The sequence below is a fragment of the Typopeltis vanoorti genome, chromosome 7 (genome assembly GCF_054136105.1).
Source record: "Typopeltis vanoorti isolate ZY-2024b chromosome 7, IOZ_Tvanoo_1.0, whole genome shotgun sequence".
Taxonomy (NCBI): domain Eukaryota; kingdom Metazoa; phylum Arthropoda; class Arachnida; order Uropygi; family Thelyphonidae; genus Typopeltis; species Typopeltis vanoorti.
In genome coordinates, this window is record NC_143555.1 from 126,245,296 (window position 1) to 126,267,838 (window position 22,543).

At 34.7% G+C, this 22,543-nt stretch overlaps 1 protein-coding gene across 1 annotated transcript in view; it reads right to left on the minus strand.

Annotated features, from left to right (window-relative positions):
* LOC150105040 (spermatogenesis-associated serine-rich protein 2) overlaps nucleotides 1-22,543 on the minus strand; it is a 248,778-nt gene that overhangs the window by 161,582 nt on the left and 64,653 nt on the right. Inside the window, exon 3 of the mRNA XM_090396113.1 lies at nucleotides 4,614-4,722. Coding sequence (XP_090252239.1) covers nucleotides 4,614-4,722 — 109 coding nt within the window. The remainder of the gene's footprint in view (nucleotides 1-4,613; nucleotides 4,723-22,543) is intronic.

Genomic DNA, 22,543 nt, shown 5'->3' on the forward strand with positions numbered 1-22,543 from the left:
CGTCATTCATTTAAAGCCTAGCAGATACCTACAAATGGGCATATCACATGAGGACTGGACATTAGGTTGTCTTCACGTGATGTGCTCATTAGTAAAATAAATAAATAAAAAATAAGTTAGTTTTTATTTATTTATTTTAATGATGGAAAGATATTTAACACGTTCACATCAGAGTGATCATCACTCGCTTTCACCATCACCCTAGCTATCTGGCAGGGGTGAGATAAAACACTGTACCCTATAGAAATTTCGTGCTTAGATTTCAGCAGATGTGCCATGTATCATGATGGTTCTTTAATTGTAACCAAATCTGCGTGCGTGCGAGGGGCCTAATGTGTGTTTTAGGATATATTAGAAAACAATAATTAAGAAGAATGCCATATTTGGTGGGTACTGAATTACTAAAATGTGTAAATATGTGAAGCATCATTATTAAGCTATGCAAGGATGGAAAATATAAAGGAGAGAAAGAACAAGTGTGAATAGAAATACATTAGTGGCAAACAAATTATTAATAATTAACATTTGTGATATGATGCTGGGTGGGTGGAACAAATAGCATGTAATCCCATAAATTCTAGACATGCATATGTGCACTTGTGATGGCATAATTAAAACAAGCTTATGAGATGGAAAGAGATTTGTTTGCAAAGTATAAATAACTAACCAATAATAATCAGCTGTTGTATGCATTTGGTAGCCCAATAAATAACATAGGAAGGGGCTAATCCAATGAACTAATAATAATGATCAGATGTTTAATTTAGGAATGGCACAAATACATGTGGGTTGATGAAGCAAATCATCTTGTTAAATTTGTTATGCTTATGCGTATTTATTTCTCTGTTTTATTTATACTTCACTTGCTTTTCTAAGAATTTTGTTTACTGAGGATCAGTATATACACTTTTTACACTGTAGGATACATAATTTCCAATCACAATCAGAATTATCCACCCTTTCATGAATCCTACTTTTTTTTTTTTTTGCAAGTGATTCTTCTGTCTTCTCAACAATAGATATCTCACATATGCTAGTGTTTTGTTGTAGAACCACTTTTTATAATATATGGAGGTATTAATTTTTATTCAGGAATAGATAAATTTTTTTACTACATACAACAGTACACAGAACATTTTACAGACTCTGTACTATATTTGGCAACAATTATTGTAATTAGAGACAACTGGAATGATGCATTATAATGAAAAACACTACCCTCCCCACAGACTAGGCTATATGCATTCAAGCAAAACAGATTTATTGTTGCACTAAAACTAACTAACTACAGTAAAACCTCATTTTTACGTTCCCACAATTTACATTTTCCTGCCATTTATGTCATTTTCCGTTGGTCCTGTCTTAAGGCCTATTCTTATGATATATTGTTTTCCCTCCATTAACAACTTGATGTGGATGTTATTTCCTGTGCTTTGTGGTTTTTTCTCGGGTGGCAACACCGATTTTCGAATCTATTTCCACTCATTCAAATCGATTTCCGCAGAAATCTGCGCATTTATTCCCAGGTAGCATTGCTTTCGGCTGTAGTTTCATTTTCACCATCACGGTGACTTGCACGCTTGCAGCAGTGAAGTAGTGATGAGCGATACCGTGATTTTTCAATCACAGCATGAATTGATACCATGAAGTTTTCATATCAGTAATTTTAAACTGTCAGTAGCTCATGGCACCTGTAACGTGTTGTGATGTTATTTCCCATTCACAGTGCTGTATTGAAATCGTGAACAAGTATCATACACAAATTGTGAAATCACATTCACATTCTACCAAGTAACAATTGTTACTCGTGAATATTAGATATCAGTGAATGAACTGTAGTTTATGAAATGTCGCTTCACTAGCTTGCAGCGTTGGTGTTTGTAGTCGCAATTCAGAAGCACGTGGTATATTGCAGAATTTCTTCTATGTAATTTAGCGTGTGATAGCTACTTTCAAGTTGCGGTGGTGGATGATCCATGTTAGTAACATGGAGAAAAAAGACAGAAAATGTACTTTGGTAGAAGAAAAGATGGCAATTCTGTGACATGTAGATTGGCATGCCTGAACACATGTGCAATTAGCAAAAGATCATGGCCTCTTCGTGTCCACTTTGAACGATAATAAAAAACAGGTTAAGCATTGAACTCAATGCAAAGCAAATCTGGTACTATGTCAAAAAAAAACGAAAATATATATGGACATCGTCATACAATGAATTGGATAAACTTGTGGCGGAGTGGTTTGTTTCTACAAGAACGTCAGGTATTCCAGTCAATGGTACTATACTCTGAACGAAAGCTCTTAAATTTGCTGCAAGGTTGGGGATTAATGGTTTTACTGCATCAAATGGATAGATTGATCGTTTCAAGACTCGTCACAATATTGTGTATAATCAAGTGTGTGGAGAAAGTAATAGTGTTACAGTGGAAACATGAACTAAAGACTATTATTCAGGACTACGAACTGAAAAATATTTTCAATGTTGATAAAACTGGGCTCTTTCATAACATTCTGCCAAGTAAAACATTGTGTTTTAACGGAGAGAAGTGTCACGGTGGAAAACTCAGCAAGCAGAGGGTAACTGTTTTGTTCATGGATCAGAAAAATTACCTCCACTGGTAATTGGTAAATTTAAAAAGCCAAGGTATTTTAAGAAAGTGAAAAATCTGTCTACTAAGTATGGTGCCAACAGCACAGCATGTTGGCACCATACTTAGTAGACAGATTTTCACATCCACCATGCATGCTCTGGATGGGGCAAAATACCACTACTAGACAAATGTCCTGCACACCCTGAAGATCTGCAGCTCAGAAACATTAGATTAGTATTCTTTTCCCCTAATTGCACAAGTGGGCTTCAGCCATTAGAACTGGGCATCATCCATGCATTTAAATGGAAATATAGAAAAATGCTTGTTGAAAAAGCTGTGTTTATGCATGATAATGGTATGGACCCAAAACAAATGACCATATCAATCCTTGATGCCATGCATTATGTGACCAAAGCATGGTTTCATGTTGCTCCTGAAACCATATCCAACTGTTTCCGGAAGCCAGTAGTTACGTTTGTGGAAGAGAAGTAACAACTACAGGAGGAAGAAGAAGAAATGTCAGAGCCCAACAACTGGTATGTGATGGATGAGTCTTCCTCATTTCAAGACTGTTGATCTTGTTGCTGGCGTAATCACATCAATGGTACCAAGTGTAGAAAACATCCTTTCCAACCACCTTGGTGAAGAAGAGGAATGCAATATACCTCAAAACTATCTCTGTTTTGAGGAGGTATATTGCAAGTGCATCAGGAGACGATGGGGCATTTAATGCCTTATACACTGTGGAGAGGTAGGTGAAACTTATAAGAGTACAGAAAAAGCAAAAACAATCAACAAATAACGATTTTTTTTTTAAATAGATAAATGTAAGTAATTGTAAATTCGTTTATTTTCAGATATTAAATTTTGTAATCTAGTATGTAGTCAGTAAGCCACCTTTTAGTCTTTTTTTGTTTTTTTACCTTTCCTGCTATTTACACTTTTTTCCATCAGTCCCCTGGAAAGCGTAAAAAAGGGGTTTTACTGTAAATACATTTGTCCTAACATCTTTCAAATTTTCAGTACCAGAAAAAACATTAACAGTTGTTTATAATAGCCATTGGTTACAGAATTTATGTAAAGCAAAAAGATGTGTATATATATATATTTCAAAAAATAGATTTAATGACTCCAAGACCGAGATAACATATAAAGATTTTAATGATAAATACTACTAGTTTCGACATATAGTAGCCTTCTTCAGGTATTTATAAAGGAAAGGAATACTAATAAACATTGAATTATTTAAATAAACAAACTGGAAATTACAGGTACAAATTGCCTCACATAATCGATACATAAAAACGTTGAACGTTTTTATGTATCGATTATGTGAGGCAATTTGTACCTGTAATTTCCAGTTTGTTTATTTAAATAATTCAATGTTTATTAGTATTCCTTTCCTTTATAAATACCTGAAGAAGGCTACTATATGCCGAAACTAGTAGTATTTATCATTAAAATCTTTATATGTTATCTCGGTCTTGGAGTCATTAAATCTATTTTTTGAAATGTATAACAACCGAGTAAAAACTAATCGCCACATATATATATATATATATATATATATATATATATAAAACTTGAAATCAGTTGTTACATTTGAGATATTTTAAGTCATCACGAAACTTTACAAATGCTAATTTTACAAATAAAATTCTACCGAAAAAGTTGTTGCAACTAACATGCCATATAAGCTTTGTGAAAATGCAACCATTTGAAGTGGCATACACATGTTAAAGCTAGTTCTTGCCAGCAATATACACATATGCTGTCCAGTGTGAAAGTGCTAAGAAAAAACCACACAAGAATCTAACAATATACAATAATTGCAACTTCTTGGTTGAATCTTGTGCTTTTATGTTTACATGTTTTAATAATAGGATTAAAAAAAATAACACACAAACGACATCTATAAAAACTAACAAAAAAATGCATCTTTTAAAATAAGTGTACATTATTACAATCTGGAATTATTCATATAACATCCATACTATAAATGTATGAAGAGTATTTAAATACCTCTTGTATAAGCATCGATAACCACATTCTCATCATAGTCATAGTACTGAAGAACGAGTAGAACCTCATCTTCATCTTTGAAGGGGAAAACATCACGAACTTTTGTAATCTATAAAGAAAAAATGGAATGCTCCATATAATTTAGTACATATTATTCTATTAAGTATTTATGAATTCATATATTTTTCTTTCTCTAAATAAAAAAAAAAGAAAAGAAAAAAGTTATCAAGCATGTGAGCAATTCTCTTAAAAATGTTCAGACAAACTTCATAAATGGAATGGCATCACACAGTTCTTCACAATAAAAAAAAAAAAGGAACAAAATTTAAAAAAAAAAAAAAAGAGAGAAGAGGAAAAGAAAAACAGGGTTAATAAAAATTACTGCAATAAAATAATTTAATTCGATACACATTAAATGGAGTCTATTTTGAACAATTAGATAATTTTTAAGTCAAAACACAACACTTTTAATTACTTATATACTAGTAGAGGCCTGCCTTGTATCCATTTTCTTAGTAAGCGCCTTAAAATGAGGTGTGTAATTAGTCAAAAGAAGTTCTTACAAGCTCATTACAAACTCGCCATGCAAGTGAGCGTGCGCATGGTGTACCATTGCATCAATCAAAGGTTGCAAGGTTGCAGCTCTTCGAAGTCTTTGTGGTTCCAAGAGGATGCATAGTTCAGCACTTCCCAAACCGTGGGCCGCGGCCCCCTTGGAGGCCATAGGTTTTGTTGGGGGTATGCGTGAAATAATGAAAACAAATTTGAAATGTTTTAAGACTAAGTAGATTTTTTTTATTTTAAAAGAAATGTATTTAACTTTTATTAAGTATTATTTCTTTTTTGTTATTTTTTATATTTTAATGGAAAAATTCACGCATTGGTGTTGGCCCACAAACATTGCTTTCTGCGTACTTCGGCGCTTAATGAATATTAGTAAATATTGCTTATTCATATGTTTCATTTCAAAGGTTAATTGTATTTACTTCGAATGCTCTCCAGGGAAGCTCCAAATCTCCCTCTCCCTTTCATCACGCATTCGTAATCAGGGAATGTTGATATTGACTTTGTATACATATCAAAACTCGTTTTATATTATCACTGTCATCCGAGCTAGTTTTCTGTTACCAATAGAAGTTTCGCATATACTTCACACATGAAAAAAAGCTTAAACAAGTTCATGTGAGGAGATAGTATCTCACTTGCAGTGGTAAACAACATGCCCTCCCTAACAGCCACTATACTGCAAAGGCAATAAAAACAAGTACTTTCATTATGCCAGTCAATAAGGTATGAGGAGTCTGTGTAATATATTTGTCAACAAATAGTGCAATTAGAGACAACTGGGATAAAAACACACTGATTAATGAATCACATGTCCCCTCATACAGAAACTATGCTGTATAGACTGAAACAAAACCATAAGATGCAAGGGCAAACACAGTATCTAACTAAAAACTATTGTTATTAATTAGATGTGTGCGAGTTCGATTTCCCAAGGCAGCAATAAAATTCATTCAAACGTGTTAAAATTCGTAAAAGTGTTAAAACTAAGTAATATATATATATATATATATATATATATATATATACAGGGTGTTCGGGATAAATTTGACAGTTTCGTAAGGAAAAAGAAAATCTTCTTTGTATCTATTAAATTTAATGAATTGACAAAAAACATTACAGGCAGAGTTAATTACAATACTATCAACAAGATTTACTCAAAATAACCACCATTAGCATCGATCACAGCTTCAATCCTGCTTCGGAACCTCGAACAAGCTGATGCTACAGTCTCCCTGGGAAGGGCCGCAAAAACTGTTTTAATTTTATCCATTAACTGGGCTTTTGTATTACTGGAAGTGCGATTGGTGTCTTTTTCAACTGCGCCCCATACAAAATAATCCATGGGGTTAAGGTCTGGGGAGTTTGGAGGCCAAACATTTGGACTGGTGAAGTCGTAGAAATTTTCAGACAACCATTTTTGACTTTTCCCAGAGGTGTGGCAAGGGGCCGAATCCTGCTGCCATACATACGGCCTACCATTGGCTACCCTTGTTATCCAGGGCTTGACTACAGTGTTTAGCAACTCCACGTAGCCATCTGAAGTCAACCTGAGGCCCGCTTGGAAAAAATACGGAGGCATCACATTGCCTTCAGAGGATACACATCCGAAAACCATCACAGTTTGGGGAAATTTAGTCTGCATTACACGAGGAATGTCCTTTGTACTGTATGCAAGCCATCTGTTATTCTGCGTGTTGTGTTTTTGATCCTGGCAAAAGTTTTTCTCATCGGAAAAGAACCAGATTGTTTGTGGTTCCGCAAGATGTTTCACTTTGCTTAGAAGTTTCTTCGCGTTTATCAAACGTTTTTCACGGGCCTTTTCTGTAAGCAGCTGACCTTTGCGGCGCTTGTATGAGTAGTAGCGGAGGTCTTCATCGAGTGCAAGCTTCATAGTAGAGGCTGCAACATTCATTTCACGTGACAAAGCCCGAATTCCAATGCCAGGGATCTTCAACACCTGTTCCTGCAGATTTGCGAGGAATTCTGCTGTACGAACGCAATCAGATCGTCTGCTAGGGATCTTTCTTCTTGCTACATCCTCGTAGTCACCATTGCAAGTCTCTAGTTCATGCCTGATTGTTTTTACTGTATTCAGGGAGCATTGGGCAGCAGTCGAAATATCCTTATTTTGATGGCCGGCACGAATCATCATGATACAAGTTATTCTCTTCCATGATTCAGGTGGGTTCCAGCTATCCATCCTTTCTGACATCTTGTATATGAATGAAGAAGGGTCCAACCTTTTAAATGAAGAGAAGTGTGTGTTAATACATGTAACTTACGGAAAAATATAATTAATTATAAATATGTCAAATTTATCCCGAACACCCTGTATATATATATATATATATATATATATATATATATATATATATATATATATATAATGAATGTTATGGCAGTTTCACATATGGAATTCGGTTGAAGAGAGCATTTCAATTCAATTGTCAGCTATGCTTTTATCTTTCGGTTGCACGATCTTTTCTTAATACCGCACCAATCATATGCATGTTTTAATACTGAATATGATTGATGCGGATAAAAACCTGCCTTTGCTGTCTGTTTCGCGTTAGGCTTAATTACTGTAAAGGGAGAAAAGTCACAAAAGAGAAAAATGTTCCTGGTCTGGGGATTCCCTTATTCAGGTAATATTCACCAATTTCATGTTATTAGTCGGTGGTGTGCCAGTATCGGTAAGTGGTGATATTATTTGATCTATTCTATGTTAAAAAATTTAACCTGAGATGGATAAGTGGCTGATAAAAAATCCTGTGAACAATAGAAGAAGCAGAAACAGACTCAAAAAAAGGAGTATTTCATATTTTACCAGAACAGCCTGCATCGTCTTCAGAACCAAATGGTAAGAGGCAAAAAATGTAATATATGCACTTGATTTTTGCAATATTCGCTGTGTATGTTTTGTATTGAATATAAATACAATAAATATTATAATAATATATCTCTATTACGATTTTTTTTTCGAGGGGGGTGTGTGAAATATTTTAATTTTTGCAAAGGGGACTCTGACATTCAGAAGTTTGGGAAGCACTGGCATAGTTGACCACACCTAGTATATAGCTCCACCATGACAAGGAGTCGAGTGGGGAGGGACAGTAGGGAAACACATCAGAAGTGTATACTCTTGGAATGGTTAATGAAGGTAATATATTTGGAGAATACAGATAGGTAAAGTCCACCCTCCCCACCTACTCAGACCTACAATCTGGTAGATCAAGCACAGCAAAAGCTACAGAGCCCATTCCATAAGAAAAATTGTAATTATCAAATAAGACAAAGCATCTCTTCAAAACAATAATCCAGATGTAAACCTTTCTAGATGTGCAGCGGTCAAGAAAGATGACATTACAGAGAAACGTAAAAACACTGCAATGCAAGAATATTCAGTGACACAATTGTAAATCTCTTCAGGTCGAAACACACTTGGAAGAGCTACTGAGAGAAACTGAAAAAAATTAAATGAGATGTGACTGCACTCCAGAAGTGCAAAGAAGGGAGGAGTATTAACTCCATTGGGGAAATAATATATACATAAAAAAAACCAATTAATAGATAACATAATCTACACTAAAGAAACATTAACCAGAATAGCAAAAACATGAATATCCATAAATAAAAACATCAAATTAGAATTTTATAAGTATACCCAAACATTGGATCGCAGATGAAGTGAGTCCAAAAATTTTATGACAAACTAGAATAATCTTGAAATTACACTAAATAATTTTATATAATATCCTCCAAACCTTCCTACTGATAATTATCATTAGGAAGGTCTGGATGATAATGTTAAGTTCTCAATGAAACAAACTGTATTAATTTATATTTTCTTCAGAACTTAACATGCATCTTACATTTTGGCATATACTGATATATCAGGCAGATAAAATTGCTCGTAAATTACCAGAAACGTCAATAATTTAAGAATCCTTTTATTTGTCCATGGTGTTGTAATGTATTTACTAATACTAATGGACTGAATAGTCCACTGTATAAACTTTGATAAATCTGTATAAATGCTTGTATATTACTGAGAGAGGGCGGCTAATCGGATTAAGTACTGATGATAGCCAGGAGCAAAAACACGTATGCCAAAGTACACGTACACTGCAGAAGAAGAACACGCGATCCATAGTGGTGCAATCAGACCGACTGAAGCTTTACAAATGTAGATCAGAGAGACTAGTATGCTTGGGAGATTCACTTGAAAATGTGTGGGGAAAAACACTAGTTGTTTTTCCCCACACATTTTCAAGTGAATACGTGTGGGGATAACGATAAGGAGGTTATCTCCACATAGAGATGACAACAAGGAGGAATCCAAGGAGAAACGAAGGAGAAGAGGAATTACCAAGAGGAGGAAGAACATCCCACCTCAAATGATCCTTATTCCAACTACAACAAACATAGGAGATACTTTCATACGAACAAGGGGGTTAAGTACACACAGGGCAATCAAAGAGGAAATGTGAAAATGAGGAGTTTGCTCAACCTAGATACAAGTCGAGACCCAGGCGAAATGGGAAGATTTTTCCAAAAGAATTGAGGGATAGAAGAACATCCAGTCAGAATGATATGGTGAGCAAAAGACAGAATGATGTATGTCAAAGGGTACTAGGGGGTGAATTATGTAAAATTGATGAATGAAAAGGAAAGATTAGGAAATGATAATAAGTGGAACACAAGCTCACCACATCGGACTTATCACAATCGCGACTGGCATTTCACACTCGTTCAAAGGAGACATCAACAAAAGATGCAGTATTCAAGAAGAGGAGTTGAAAGCTCGCAGATGCTGGAGTTAGCAGAGATAAAAAAGGAGAACCCCAGGGAATATACAGGAAGGACCAATAGAAAAAAAATTTTCTTTAACAAAAACTTTTTGTTGAGAGGGTGAGCCTTTAAGTTCTGAATGAAACTGAAACTGTATTAATTTTATCTGCCTGATATACTGATATATCAGGCAGATAAAATTTCTTGTAAATTACCAGAAATGTTAATAATTTAAGAATTCTTTTATTTGTCCATAGTATTGCAATGTATTTACTGTGAATAGTCCATTGTATAAACTTTGATAAATTTGTATAAATACTTATATATTACTGAGAGAAGGCTAATCGGATTAAGTACTGATAGCCAGGAGTAAAACACATGCCAAAGTGCACACAATCCCCCCCACACACACACACACCACCACCACCGAAGAGTATGCTAGGGGAGATTATGGTGCTAGGTGCTGGGAGATGTAAGGTGACGTGAGCAAAGAGGGAGAAATTTAATGATGTAGTAAGGAAGTGTTGCTGCAAAATTTAAAAAGAGAACCAGCACTGAAACAAAGGAATTGCCATTGTCTATTGGGAATCTCTTTGTCTTTTACCCACGTGCAATATTCTTAAAGTTGTTAACGGCCCAAAGTAAATGTTAAGACTGCATACATATCTTTAATGAAATAATTCATAATAGCAAATAGAAACATATTGTATGTGATATAACAATTTTAAACAATTTTAATATAGGAAGTAATCACAGAATGGTGAGATCTAAAAGTATAATTCATAAAAAAATAGTAAAGAAAAATTAATTAAACAGAGGTTCAAAACAGTAACCTTAGAAAACAAAACTTGGAAAAAGCAGATATTAAGTTTCTTTAAAAGAGAAACCTAAAAATAATAAACCATCTAAAACTAAGAATACTATAATTAACATCCCCAATGAAATAGGTGGAATTATTTGCTATACAAGAAGTGACAAAGAAAAAAAAAACTTTGAATGAAAGTTTCTTTCAAAAGAAACTTTAGACTTAGAGAAATAACAAGATGCTGTTGTAAAAAAAAAATCAACAGAATATAATTCAGAAACGGGCAAAACAATCAGATAAATGATAAATGAAATCCAATCTTATGATACAATAAAAATAAAAAATCATTGAAAATAATAATAATATGAAAGTTATGAGAAGAGGTTTTGCAACATGAGAAAAAGATTTTCTAAAAAAGGGGGGAAATTTGATAAAATAAAGATAGAAATGATATAACAAACAGAATGAAAGAATATTGTAAAGAATTTAATAATGACAAAGAAATTGAGAGGCAATCAACTTGAAGAGTTGTAAAGTGCATGTGCCAAAAGTTACAAGGAAAGAGATTGTTGAAAATGAAAGAGAAGGACTTCCCAGGATGTGATTAAAGCAAACTGTTGAAATTTGGAGGAAAGATAGCCGCAGACTACCTGGCAACTCTTCACACTATGCATTAATTATAATTGTGAAATTATGAGAGAAGCAATTATATCCGTGTTGATCCTATACCCAAATACAAGCAAAGTTTGCACGTGAAGTATCTTCATGACAAGACTATGTGTATGTGAAAGCTTCCAGACCAGTTTTGACATTTGGGGTCTCAATTGGTGCTAGACTTAGGAAACTAGAGACATGATTCCTTCTGGAAAAAATAACACCAACAACACAAATTTAATAACTTTGGTAAAACTGGCATTTCTAATCATGCCCTGGATATTCTACATAGAGATTAGTAGAAAGGCACCTGTTCATTACATCATGTCAAAACCTGGAATGAGTACAAATTTAAAGAAGGCTGCAAAATTCTAATTAACCACTAACCTCAACAATATGATGGACTAAAAATCTCAAGAATATTGATGGCTCATATTTGACAATCAACTTTTTTTTATTCCAACAGGTAATAATAATTACAACTATTATTCCAGGACTGTAATCTTCATTTGTTAATAACCCTGTTTTAAATACTGATCGGACTACCACTAATGTTACATTAAGAGTTAATAAGAATGTGTTCTCTGGCCATGTAAAATTGGACTGTAGCCTTGATGTAAAGTTTTTTTTTTTTTTTCTCCACAGAGGTCAAGCCAGTAGACACATGGCTAACCAAATTAGTGATACCTGTCATACTGTTTGAATTATAACAGTAACTTGTTTCTCACCTTATTACTGTTAAAAAAAAAAAAAAAAAGTTTTTCCCCTTGATATCATTGACCTCTTTTCCTTCGCTATCTATTCCAGTTATTTCTCTTGGAAGAACAAAATTTATAAACAAACAGAGGGTACCTCTATGGGGTCTCCCCTCTCATTCCCCCCTTGCCAATTTTTTTTATGGAAGATTTTGAAAAAAGAAGCTCTTCACCAAGTCCCTCTCAAACCTTCCATCTGGTTGAGAAACCTAATGGTAACCTGTCCTTTTCAGTATATATATAGGAAACCCACTCACAGGTAGATACATTCACAAACTTTCCTGTCATCCCCCCCCCCCCGTTCTCAACAATATGGTGTCATAAAAACACTTACCCATAGAGTGATAGCTCTTAGTGATACCTTCATACTGTTTGAATTATAATGCAACTTGTTTCTCACCTTATTACTGTTAAAAAAAAAAGTTTTCTTCTTGATACCGGATAGCCTTTAGTTCCAACGAGACCTCTGTTGCAATAGAACTCAATCATATACACCATACTTTTCTATTTAATGGTTACAGTTCCCACAATATCAAAAAAAAAATAATAATAATAATAATCATTCCCCCAATCCATGACCATCTCTTCAGAAAGATTTTTAGTGATGCTATCACCATTCCCTATGCCCAAAGCACATCAGAAAAAAATATCCAGAATCTTAAAGAAATACAATCTTTGCATTATTTGCAAGCCCCACTTAAAACTAGCTACTCTTATCCGCTCCACTAAACACAAGTTTCCTCCCCTTTCAGTTCCAGGTGTATATACAAATCCTTGTTCCTGCAAATTGGCCTACTATGGACAAGCAGGAAGATCAGCTACCATCCAAATGGAAGAACACAAAAAATACATTTGCAGTCATGACTATGGTCAATCTGGCCTTTCACAAACCATGCTTTAGATACAGCTCACAGAATCAATTTAAAAAAGACCATCATGCTCCATCACAGTAAATCCAGAAGAGAAAGACTATTAAGAGCAGCAGCAGATTTAAAAAACAATCAGCCTAATTTAAATAAATAATGGTTACATAAAACTTTCCAAAATATGGGAAACACTAATACTTTGAGACCCTGGGCCACTGACTGGTGTCCAGAGAGCATCCCACTTAATTAGGACTCCAGTCTTTGTTCTACGCGTTTCAGTTAGTTTTGTAGTGTGTGTGTGTGTGTGTGTGTGTGTTATGTCTCATTTTGTACTCCCTGAGTCTTTGTTCTACGCGTTTCAGTTAGTTTTGTAGTGTGTGTGTGTGTGTGTTATGTCTCATTTTGTACTCCCTGATGATGTTTCTGTAACAGACGAAATATTAGAAGCATTAAATACTTCTTTTAATTGTTTCCTATGCTGCTTCGCTCCATTAAATTTTTACATGAGATTTTTTTTTTTTTTTTTTTTTAACTACAGTAACCTAATTTTTTATGCTGTATCAGATAAAGCATCAGGAAAACTTGTAGCTTAGGTATATGCAGTAGGTGTGAAGGACCTGTGGATATGAATCTCATACAGGAGGTGCCCAGATCCCAATTCATGTGTGGCCTCAACTGTAACCCCCCTGAAAGGTGATATATTTGGAATCCCTCCAGGCACAACCTAGTAAAGTAAGTAACACTAGGATCATTTTCTACCTGACTGGAAAGCCACCCAAAGCATTACCAATGGTTTGACCCCATGTTCTATTTGGTTGTCCACCTGCAGTACTTTCGAATAGATGAAGTAATGGCTCTCTAGTTAAAAAATTACAATATGGAGAGCAAGATCACGCTACATGTAAGAAAAAATAAATAAAATAAAGAACAGAAATCAGAGGTCCTACTAGAGAAAAAAAGGTGGGTCCAGCATCTACTGATGTCACACAGGATCATTCCTTGGTTCTAATAAGAACAAAGATATGATCCTCTGTGACATTTGGAAATCTCTCATTAGATCCTTTCAGAAGGTAGATTTTCACAAACCATCTGCAAACAACATTGGATAACAGCTGACTCATGCCACCTCCCACACTTCCATTATACTATAGCAGGGGTGTTCAACCCATCGATCGCGGAGCAATTTTTGGTCCATATCTTGTGTATTCCTCCTTATTTATAAATTTAATTAAAACTGAAAACATTTTATTTATCATTATTTTGTATTATTTTTAATTTACTTTAAGTGTATTGCTATTGTTTATTTTTCATTAAAATTGTCAAATCAGTAATTTTCTTATAAGCCTGGGTAAATTAATTAATTTGGATCAGTGGAAGTCAAACAGCAACCCGAATGAATACAATTATAAGCAAAGTGTAAAAACTCGATTGTAGCTTAAATATTAAATATACCAAAGCACATTACATTGATTTTTTATTTAGGTTTAAGTCCCATGTGAATATTGTAAAAAAATAAACTTTGTTTGTCTCGGTATAGTTTGTATTAAATGTTTTTGTAAATAACTCTTTTGAAGCTAACTGTATATACTGGTTTAATAAGAATATGTTAGAGTGTTAAAAACAAAGGCAATGTTTTTGTTGCCGAAGCTGTACATGGCAGCATTAGAAAGATTGTTATTGAAACTTGTATGTATGAGAAAGGCTTGCAGGCTCTAACTGTAAACATCTCCGAAGTCAGTCAGAAAGAGTTCAAACAACTTTCCGATGGCCAGCAAACTTACAATCAAAAGAAAGCGGAGGAGAACAAAAGGCGTGCCGAACCTGAAACTTAAGATGAAAGACTCATGCCAATTCTTTGGGGGTTGCCAAACTTCATGCGAGGTCTCAGAGAAGGTCTAATAAAAAGGGATTGAAGCAAGCGGAAGGGATCCCGGTTCCAGAATTGCTGTCAGAGAGTAGGCCGCCCGGTTCAGTCACCGTCAGAGAGACTGCCTGGATCCACATTGCTTGAGAGAGGAGTTTCCCGCTTCCAGAAAGGAGCTTCTCGGTTCGAGATGTCGCTAGAGAGAGACTACTACTAGGCCACAGACAAGGTTTCAAATTGCCGAAAGGAAGAGTTCCAATTGCCGGAGAAAAGTTTCCAGGCCAGAGAGGGATCCAGTTAATAGCAGTTCTAGCTGTTGAAAAGGCAGAAAAAGAAGGCAGTCGTCCAGGCATTTTCAATGAGCCCAAGCAGAGGAGAAAGGCAAGGCAAATTTCCTGAAGCACCTTCGCTCGTAAGTTTTTCTTTTCGCTGAGGGAGAGTAACCTTTTGCCGGAGCTGAATGAGCCCACAGCCCGCTATGTTCCCGATGAGATGCAGCCGAGTCAAAATTTCCTGAAGAACATCTGTGATTAAAGAATTGCCATAGAACTTTTAGTGAAAGACTTTTGACTGAATGTGAGATACAGAGCCTTTGTAAGTTCAAAACTTTTATATAAATCCTGTTATAGTTGATACAAGAAAAAATTTTAAGATATATATATGTTTAATAGTGTTAAGAAATGTCCATAAGAGAATCAATTGGCATGTTAGAGGTTGATATCAAATGTGTCAAGGTAACTTAACACAGATTTAGGTAACCTCTTTAAGAGTAAGCATAGATTTTAATAAGGAAAAATTTGTAAACTGAGAGTAGGTAACCTTATGTGTTAAAGAAAGAAGGATCTAATTTTTGCTAAAGAGTTTTTATAGATGGATAGAGAAAGCAATCTCCCTAACGTTAAAATTGTGCATATTTCATAGTAATGTAAATAATTGTCATTTTACTTTCTTGTTAAAAGAGTGCTGCCTGTTTGTTTATTTACAATTCAGTGTTTCTAAAATAAATCAGACTTGTTGAGAGGGAATCTAAGTAAGTTGGCCAAAGCGTGAAATTAAGAAAAAGAATAGGCCACGACTGTTTGTGAAAGATTTAACATAGGAATTTGTGTTAGAGAAAGAGAGAGAGAAATCTACAGCCGTATATTTGAGTTCTTTTCACTAATCAAAGATATCAGTGGCACAGTCTCATTTTAAATAAATTTTCTAATATCTTTGGCATAAGACTCGTAATGTGAAAGGTAGATAAACATAGCACATAATAAGATAAACAAGAGAGATTCTGAGAGAGAGAAAGCGTGCACAGCAAATTGGAATAACAGAGAAAGTATAGAGTCAAAGACATTACAAGTAATTAATAGAAATTACAAGTATACAAAGTTAAATAATAAAATTCAAGTATAGAGGCTTAAGTGCTGTGAAGACAATGTTGGAGGCTTAATGGATTTTTTACAACACTCGGAAAGGATTAAAAAGAATTAATACTTCCTATATTTCATCCTAGTCACTAGGACATCTACGGGGATTACAAAAATAACTAATGTAACATAACACAAATATCATACAATACTAAGCTCAACCACGTGGGTGACACTAAAGTCCTATCTAGGTGGAGCACCCTCTAAGGGCGGTTGTAGGTGGCCTGGAATATAAAGTAGGATCTCTGGTGATGAGTGTTTCCCAAATTTTCGGAAGCTTAATGCAACCGTATTTATTAAGATTTGGTTGATTTCTAAGGGCTGCTGCTGCTTCTAAGAATAGTCTCTCTTTCTTGAATTTGCTGTGATGGAGCATGGTGGTTTTCTTCCATGATACTCTGTGGGTGGTGTCCAAGACATGGTCAGCCAAGCCTGAATGACCATAGTTGTGTTTACAGATGTAAGACTTGTGTTCCTCTAGGCAGATGGATGCTGATCTGCCTGTCTGCCCAAAGTACGCCAGCTTACAGGAACAGGGTACTTTGTAAACTCCAGGCAGAGAGAGAGGAGGGAGCTGATCTTTCGTAGAACGGATAAAGGTCAAGTTTGCGGTGGGGCTTATATGCTATGTGTAGGTTGTACTTTTTTAGAATCTTGGCTATTTTTTCGGATGTGCCACAGATGTAGGGTATGGTGATGGCATTTTTAAATTCTTGTTGACGAGAAGGACCGGGAATGGAAGAGGAACTGATTATTTTTTTGATACTGTGATCGCTGTAGCCATTGGAGAGGAAAGTGTAGTGTATGTAGTTAAGCTCAGTAGTGAGGGCGGTTCCACTGGAACAAAGATTGTGGGCTCTCTTGGTAAGAGTTTTAATAATGCCATATTGTTGAGAGGGGTGGTGGTGTGAGAGTTTGTGAATGTATCTGCCTGTGTGTGGGGGGGGGGGGGGTTTCTGTATACAGTGAAGGCAAGTGTATCATTAGGCAGGCGTGTGACTAAGGTGTCTAGGAAGGGTAAACAATTGTTCTTTTCCTTTTCCATAGTAAACTGGATTCTTGGATGTAGGCTATTGAGATGACTGCGGAAGGAGTCTAATGTGTCTGGGCCATGAGGCCAAATAGAGAACACATCATCTACATATCTTAGCCAGATAGAAGGTTTGAGTGGGGCTGAGTCTATGGCTCATTTTTCAAAATCTTCCATATAGAAATTGGCAAGGGGGGGAGAGAGAGAGGGGAACCCATGGCGGTTCCCTCTATCTGCTTGTAGATTTTGTTCTTCCAAGAATTAATAATCCAGAGTTAATGGCAAAGGAAAAGAGATCTAAGATGTCAGAAGGGAAAACTTTTTGTAAGAGAGATAAGGTGTCAGTTAAGGGAATATTAGTAAACAAAGAGGAGATATCAAAGCTTACCAATATGTCTGCTTTATTCAAGGTTAAATTTTCTATGAGGGCTTTAAAGTGGGTCGAGTTTTTATATAGGAAGTGAACCTTCCAGTGAGGGGGGGGGGTCAGAGAGTTGGCCAGCTGTTTAGACAGTCTGTAGCAAGATGAATTGGTGGCATCTACTATAGGTCTGAGTGGGGAATTGGGTTTGTGGATTTTTGGTAAGTCGTAAATTCGGGGGGGGGGGGGGGGACGGAAGCGGAAAGGTTCAAGTTTTTTCGTGATGTCGGGGGGCCAGGAAGATACTTTTTTAAGTAAGATTTTTAATTTTTTAACTTGTGTTTTTGTGGGGTCGTGTTCTAGCGGGATGTAGGTAGCGCGATTGCGGAGAATAATATTCATTTTGCGATTGTAATCACTGGTATTAAGAACAACTGTGGCATTACGCTTATCCGCTCTGGTGATGACGATACTTTTTTCCTTCCGTAATTATTAAATAATAAAAGTTTACAATGTCGCAGTAACGACTGGATAGCAAAAGTAGATGTATAACAAAAGCACATCGTATGCATTTCATTTAATTTGAGGATAATCATGAGTGTATCAAAGAAATCAATCATTTTCACAAGGTATGGGAAACGGATTTTTTCTTTACAATGGTAAATGGAAAGTGTTGTTGCATTTTTGAAAATTATGAAGAGAACTACCGTGTTTGAATAAAAACTTTAGTTTAATATAACTAAAATCTACATTCGACGTTTCGACCTTTATGTCAAGGTCATCTTCTAAAGCATACACCTATACACACGAAACAAGCTATACTACAATCAAACTGGTTTGTTAAAGACACTGACCAACCGCTACAACAATTGTTGGTCTGACCTCTGGTGGAAAAAAAAAATGAATAAAATAAAATAAAATAATTAAAAAAAAACATAAAAAAAAAAATTATACATCAACGCTAGAGTCCTATTATGAGTGTTGTCTACTATATACATATATTAACATCATTCCAGCCAGTTGATATGGAATGGTTTCTAATACTAGCTGAGGATTGGCTAAAGTCCTGACTTATGCTGGATCTTACATATTAGGTAGGTTGAATGTATGCCATCCAGATCCTTGTAATTTTCATGCCATCTTTGTTGTTGATATTTGGGTGGTTTATCAGGATTTTGCAGGATTCCTTAAATTTCCTTTCATACCAGGTTTTTGTGCGGTGTAAAGAGCAGGTACTTTTCCAGTTGATTTGGTGTAAGGTGTTGAGCGCGTGGTCTGAGAGGCCTGCTTCACCATAATATTTATATTTAATGTGTTCTTTCTTGCGTATAGGGATTGTCCGTCCTGTTTCACCAATGTACGGTAAGTTACAGGTGCAGCGGATGCAATAGACTCCAGGATGTGCTAATGGGAGGAGAGGATCCTTAGAGGAGTTGAATATGGTTTTATGTTTAGTGGGTGGTTTAAAGGTGGCATTGAGGTAATAATGTTGTAGGATTCTGTTGATTTTTTCTGATAACCCTTTAATGTATGGGATGGCTATGGTTTTACCATATATTTTATCTTATTTATTACATTATATTTTACCCAATAAAACCATAGCCATCCCATACATTAAAGGGTTATCGGAAAAAATCAACAGAATCCTACAACATTATAACCTCAATGCCACCTTTAAACTACCCACTAAACTTAAAACCATATTCAACTCCTCTAAGGATCCTCTCCTCCCATTAGCACATCCTGGAGTCTATTGCATCCGCTGCACCTGTAACTTACCGTACGTTGGTGAAATAGGACGGACAATCCCTATACGCAAGAAAGGACACATTAAATATAACCATTATGGTGAAGCAGGCCTCTCAGACCACGCGCTCAACACCTTACACCAAATCAACTGGAAAAGCACCTGCTCTTTACACCACACAAAAACCTGGTACGAAAGGAAATTTAAGGAATCCTGCGAAATCCTGATAAACCACCCAAATATCAACAACAAAGATGGCATGAAAATTCCAAGGATCTGGATGGCACACATTCAGCCTACCTAATATGTAAGATCCAGCATAAGTCAGGACTCTAGCCAATCCTCAGCTAGTATTAGAAAACATTCCATACCAACTGGCTGGAATGATGTTAATATATGTATATAGAAGACAACACTAATAACAGGACTCTAGCATTGATGTATAATTTTTTTTTATTACTATTTTTTTTTTTCCACCAGAAGTCAGGCCAACAATTGTTGTAGCGGTTGGTCAGTGTCTTTAACAAACCAGTTTGTAGTATAGCTTGTTTCCTGTGTATAGGTGTATGTTCCAGAAGATGCCCTTGACACAACGGTCGAAACGTCGAATGTAGATTTTAGTTATATTAAACTAAAGTTTTTATTCAAACATGGTAGTTGTCTCCATAATTTTCAAAAATGCATTCGGATCACCGTGTAAGTCTAAAAGAAAGGAAAGTGTTGTTGTTTGATTTGTAATTCATCTGTAGCAATTCCAAAAAAAAGGTAATATTGAGAGACATTTTCAATCGCTACATACAAAATATGATGAAGATTTTCCCAAAAATTCCAAAATACGTAAATCAAAATTTGTAAATTTAAAGGCAGGACTTTCTGGACAACAAAATATGATTTCGAAAGTAATAAATACACCAATATCAGTCACTATTGCATCTTTGAAAGTGTCATTTATTAGCAAAAGCAAAAAAGCCTTTTACTGGTGGAGAGTTAATAAAAGAATCGTTTCTTGCAGCAGCAGAATCTTTATTTTCTGATTTCAAAAATAAAAATGAAATCATTTCGAATATTAAAGATTTACTACTTTCCAAAACAACGGTTATGAGAAGAGTTGAAATTTTAAGTGCCGATCTGAATACTCAGTTAATGTCAGACATTCACCAGTGTTGCGCTTTCATTACAATTTGATGAATCAAATGACTTCACTGATATTGCTCAGTTAATGGTATTTATTCACATGGTATTTCAAGATTATTCAAGTAAAGAAGAACTTTTGAAAATTATACCATTATTGGGAAGGACTAGGGGAGAAGACATTTTTTTCAGCATCTGCTGAATTTGTGAAATAACACAAACTTCCGCTTTTTAAATTTGTGTCTATTATTACTGATGGTGCTCCTGCAATGATAGGTAATAAATCAGGCTTCGTTTCATTATGTAAAAACGATGACAAATATCCAGATTTTTTAACGTACCACTGTATTATTCACCAACAAGTACTGTGTAGTAAAAGATTAAACACAAAATGTTTTGGATATTACATTTAAAATTATAAATTCTGTTCGAGGGAAAAGCCCTGCAACGGCGGTTATTTAAATTACAGATGATGATAGGGAACTTCTGTTGTACAATAATGTTCACTGGCTCAGTAGAATGCAATTTTTAGAAAGATTTCTTGTATTAATGATATAAAACTTTTTTTTTTATGGAAAAGGAGATATTTATCCACAATTGAGTGATAAAAGATGGTTGTTACACATCATTTTTAGTAGATTTCTGTACAAAATTAAGCAATTTAAATTTAGAGTTACAAGGAAGAGATAAAAATTTAATTGACATGTTAAGTTCAATAAAAACTTAAATTAAAGAAAAATATAAATGACTGCGAATTTAGACATCTGCCATATTTATTAAAATTTTTTGAACAAAATAAAGAAATGCTTCGCTATGATTTAAAAGAATTTATTCGTGAAATAGAATTAATTGAGGAAGAAATAAATTCAAGATTGAAAGATTTTAATAAAAATGAAATGATGGTACCATTTCAAGAAAACTTGAACATCACAGAAATTTCAAATAAAATTAATGGGCTGTTTGATATAAATCAAGCTGAAGCAGAATTTGAGATAATAAACATTCAGAATAGTTTATATTTAAAATCAATAAACAATGAAGTCATTTGGAAGTATGCACATGAAAAATTCCCAATATTAACTGATATTGCGCGAAAAATTCTGTTTTGTTTTGGATCGACATACTCGTCAGAATCTGCTTTTTCAAATATGACCATCATAAAAAAATCAATTAAGAAACCAAATTACAAATGATAATTTGGATGATTGTCTGCGATTGGCCACGTCTTCATATCAACTTGACTATGAAAACAATGCCAAATTTCACATTAACTTTTTTTTTTTTAAATCAACCAGAATTTCCTGTAACTTGTGAGTTTGTAATCAATCTGTTGTTTTTTCTAACTTTGGTTTCCAAAATAGAGAAATAAATATTTTATTCCAATATATTTATTTTATTTTTTGTTGTACTAAAATAATTAAAGTGATAAATAAATTTTTAAATACACAAATAAAGTTTCTAGTTGTGTATTTTTTTTAGTTTTTTATTTGTGCGTAATCAGATATCAGGTTAGGGGAACGTGATCTATATAAGAGAGTAGATTGCCAAATAACTTTTTATAGAAAAGTAGTTTGCATAGTAAAAAAGGTTGAACACCACTGTACCATAGGAACCATTATACTGTAAAAGTCTAAAAGATCTATATGTGTTTGATAGGAGACTTTAGATCAGTCAAGTTTAAAGCAGAGAATAACTGGATTTTATTGGTCATAAAAATAACTACAGAGATTAATTGACCAACTAGTTTTGCCACTGAAAACCGTGTAGCTTCTGGGTAAACAGAAAAAAAAAAATATGTAAATACAAAGTCAGGATTGGTAAACGAAAACACTACTAATCAAAGCTTTTAGGAACCTTTTAGACTTTTACAGTATAATGATCTTCAAGTCTAACTACCAACTTACAGCTTAAATAGAGATCATGTATTGCTCGATATAATATCCC